The 1,534-nt window shown below is 41.3% G+C and overlaps 1 protein-coding gene across 1 annotated transcript in view; it reads right to left on the bottom strand.

The window, feature by feature from the left end:
- The window catches only part of DGKK (diacylglycerol kinase kappa), a 436,632-nt gene that overhangs the window by 259,478 nt on the left and 175,620 nt on the right, over positions 1–1,534 (bottom strand). The window contains exon 3 of the mRNA XM_042783287.1: positions 1,073–1,153. Coding sequence (XP_042639221.1) covers positions 1,073–1,153 — 81 coding nt within the window. The remainder of the gene's footprint in view (positions 1–1,072; positions 1,154–1,534) is intronic.

The raw sequence follows: 1,534 nt of genomic DNA, 5'->3' as shown, positions 1-1,534 counted from the left end.
TGTAAATCTTCACGGAAGTAGATTGTCCCATCTTCCTTCCATGGAGTGACTGGTGGGTTACCTTCTGGTTAGCAGCCAAATGCCTTATCCACCACACGACCAGAGTTCCTTAAGGCACCTCTAGGTGGACTCACACTACCAAACTTTTGGTTAGCAGCTGAGCATATTAACTGTTGCACCACCTAAAGACTCAAGCCCTTGAATACTCCCGTAGGAAAAACTATGCTTTCTTTGATGTAATCTCTTCATGAGTAATTACAGAATGAAAACCAGCACCAAACTCACTGAGTCAGATATGAGTCAGATATGAGTCATAGCAACCCCTCCTTAGGTTTCCAAGGCAGTATCACTATGGAAGTAGATTGTCCAATCTTCTTTCTGAGGAGTGGCTGGTGGGTTTGAACCTCCAGCCTTCTGGTTAGCAGTTAAATGCCTCAAGAACTTGGACTTGGGTTATTATTAACCTCAGCAAAAGAGATATAGTTTAGCTCAACTCTCCTGTTATTTTTTACAACATATTAGCTGACTCTTTAACACCTCTCAATGTTACTCTTCTAAATCATCTTCACCAGGGGGACTAATTTTTATAATGGCCCTCAGGCTAAAATCAACTCAGTTTTATACTAGGCTGGTAATGGGAACTCTGGTGCATAGTGCCCAAGGCATTTGACTGCTAACCAGAAGGCTGACAGTTCAAACCCAGCAGCCACTCCTTAGAAGGGAGACTGGGCAATCTAGTTCCGTAGAGATACTGCCTTGGAAACCCAAGGAGGGGTTGCTATGAGTCCGAACCAACTTGATGGCAGTCAATTTGGGGTTTTTTGTTTGTTTGTTTTTGGTAATGGGAAACAAGACCATCATTTTCTTCCCTATCAGTGGGTGGTAGAAAATGTTTGCATGAATAATCTTTAGCACTTATTTGTAAGGATACCTTAAGTGGATTTCATTTCACCCTTTGGGAACAAAGAAAAGTTAGGGAACCTGAAACCCAAGGAAGTAAGTGGGAGTGAAAACTCCCTTTCCCAGCTAGCCTCCCACTTCTGCCCATTCAATCTTTCTCAATATTACTTACACAAAAACTGTGGCAAAGGTTCCTAGAGCTGCCTTCTGCCAAGGCGACGTGAGACAGATCAATTGTTTCGAAGTGTGCAAACTGGAGAAATGTAAGAAGGAGAGGGACCATTCTGGTTAATGAAATAAGGAAATATTAGAAGGCTAAAACAAAAACAAACAAAAAACAACTACTTACTACTAGGAATTGTTGATAATCACGATCCAATCATTTTTAGGCTACAGTGCCGAGATATGTTTAGCATAATGATTGTTGCTGATATATTATGTGACAAACAAAATGATAAACCAAACAGCTCTTCCCAAAATGTTTATGTGAATGTATAGGAAGGCTTGGGTTGATCATGTCAAAATTATCCAAATATAAAGGTTTATTTGTTGTTGTTGTTATGTGCCATCGAGTCGGCCCCGACTCATAGCGACCCCTCCTTGGGTTTCCGAGGCAGTATCACTATGGAAGTAG

The sequence above is a fragment of the Orycteropus afer genome, unplaced genomic scaffold (assembly GCF_000298275.1).
Source record: "Orycteropus afer afer isolate SDZICR_OR568_19922 unplaced genomic scaffold, OryAfe1.0 scaffold00831, whole genome shotgun sequence".
In the NCBI taxonomy this organism is placed as follows: Eukaryota; Metazoa; Chordata; class Mammalia; order Tubulidentata; family Orycteropodidae; genus Orycteropus; species Orycteropus afer.
Note: the sequence above shows the minus strand (reverse complement) of the source record. Positions and strands in the feature narration are given on the sequence as shown.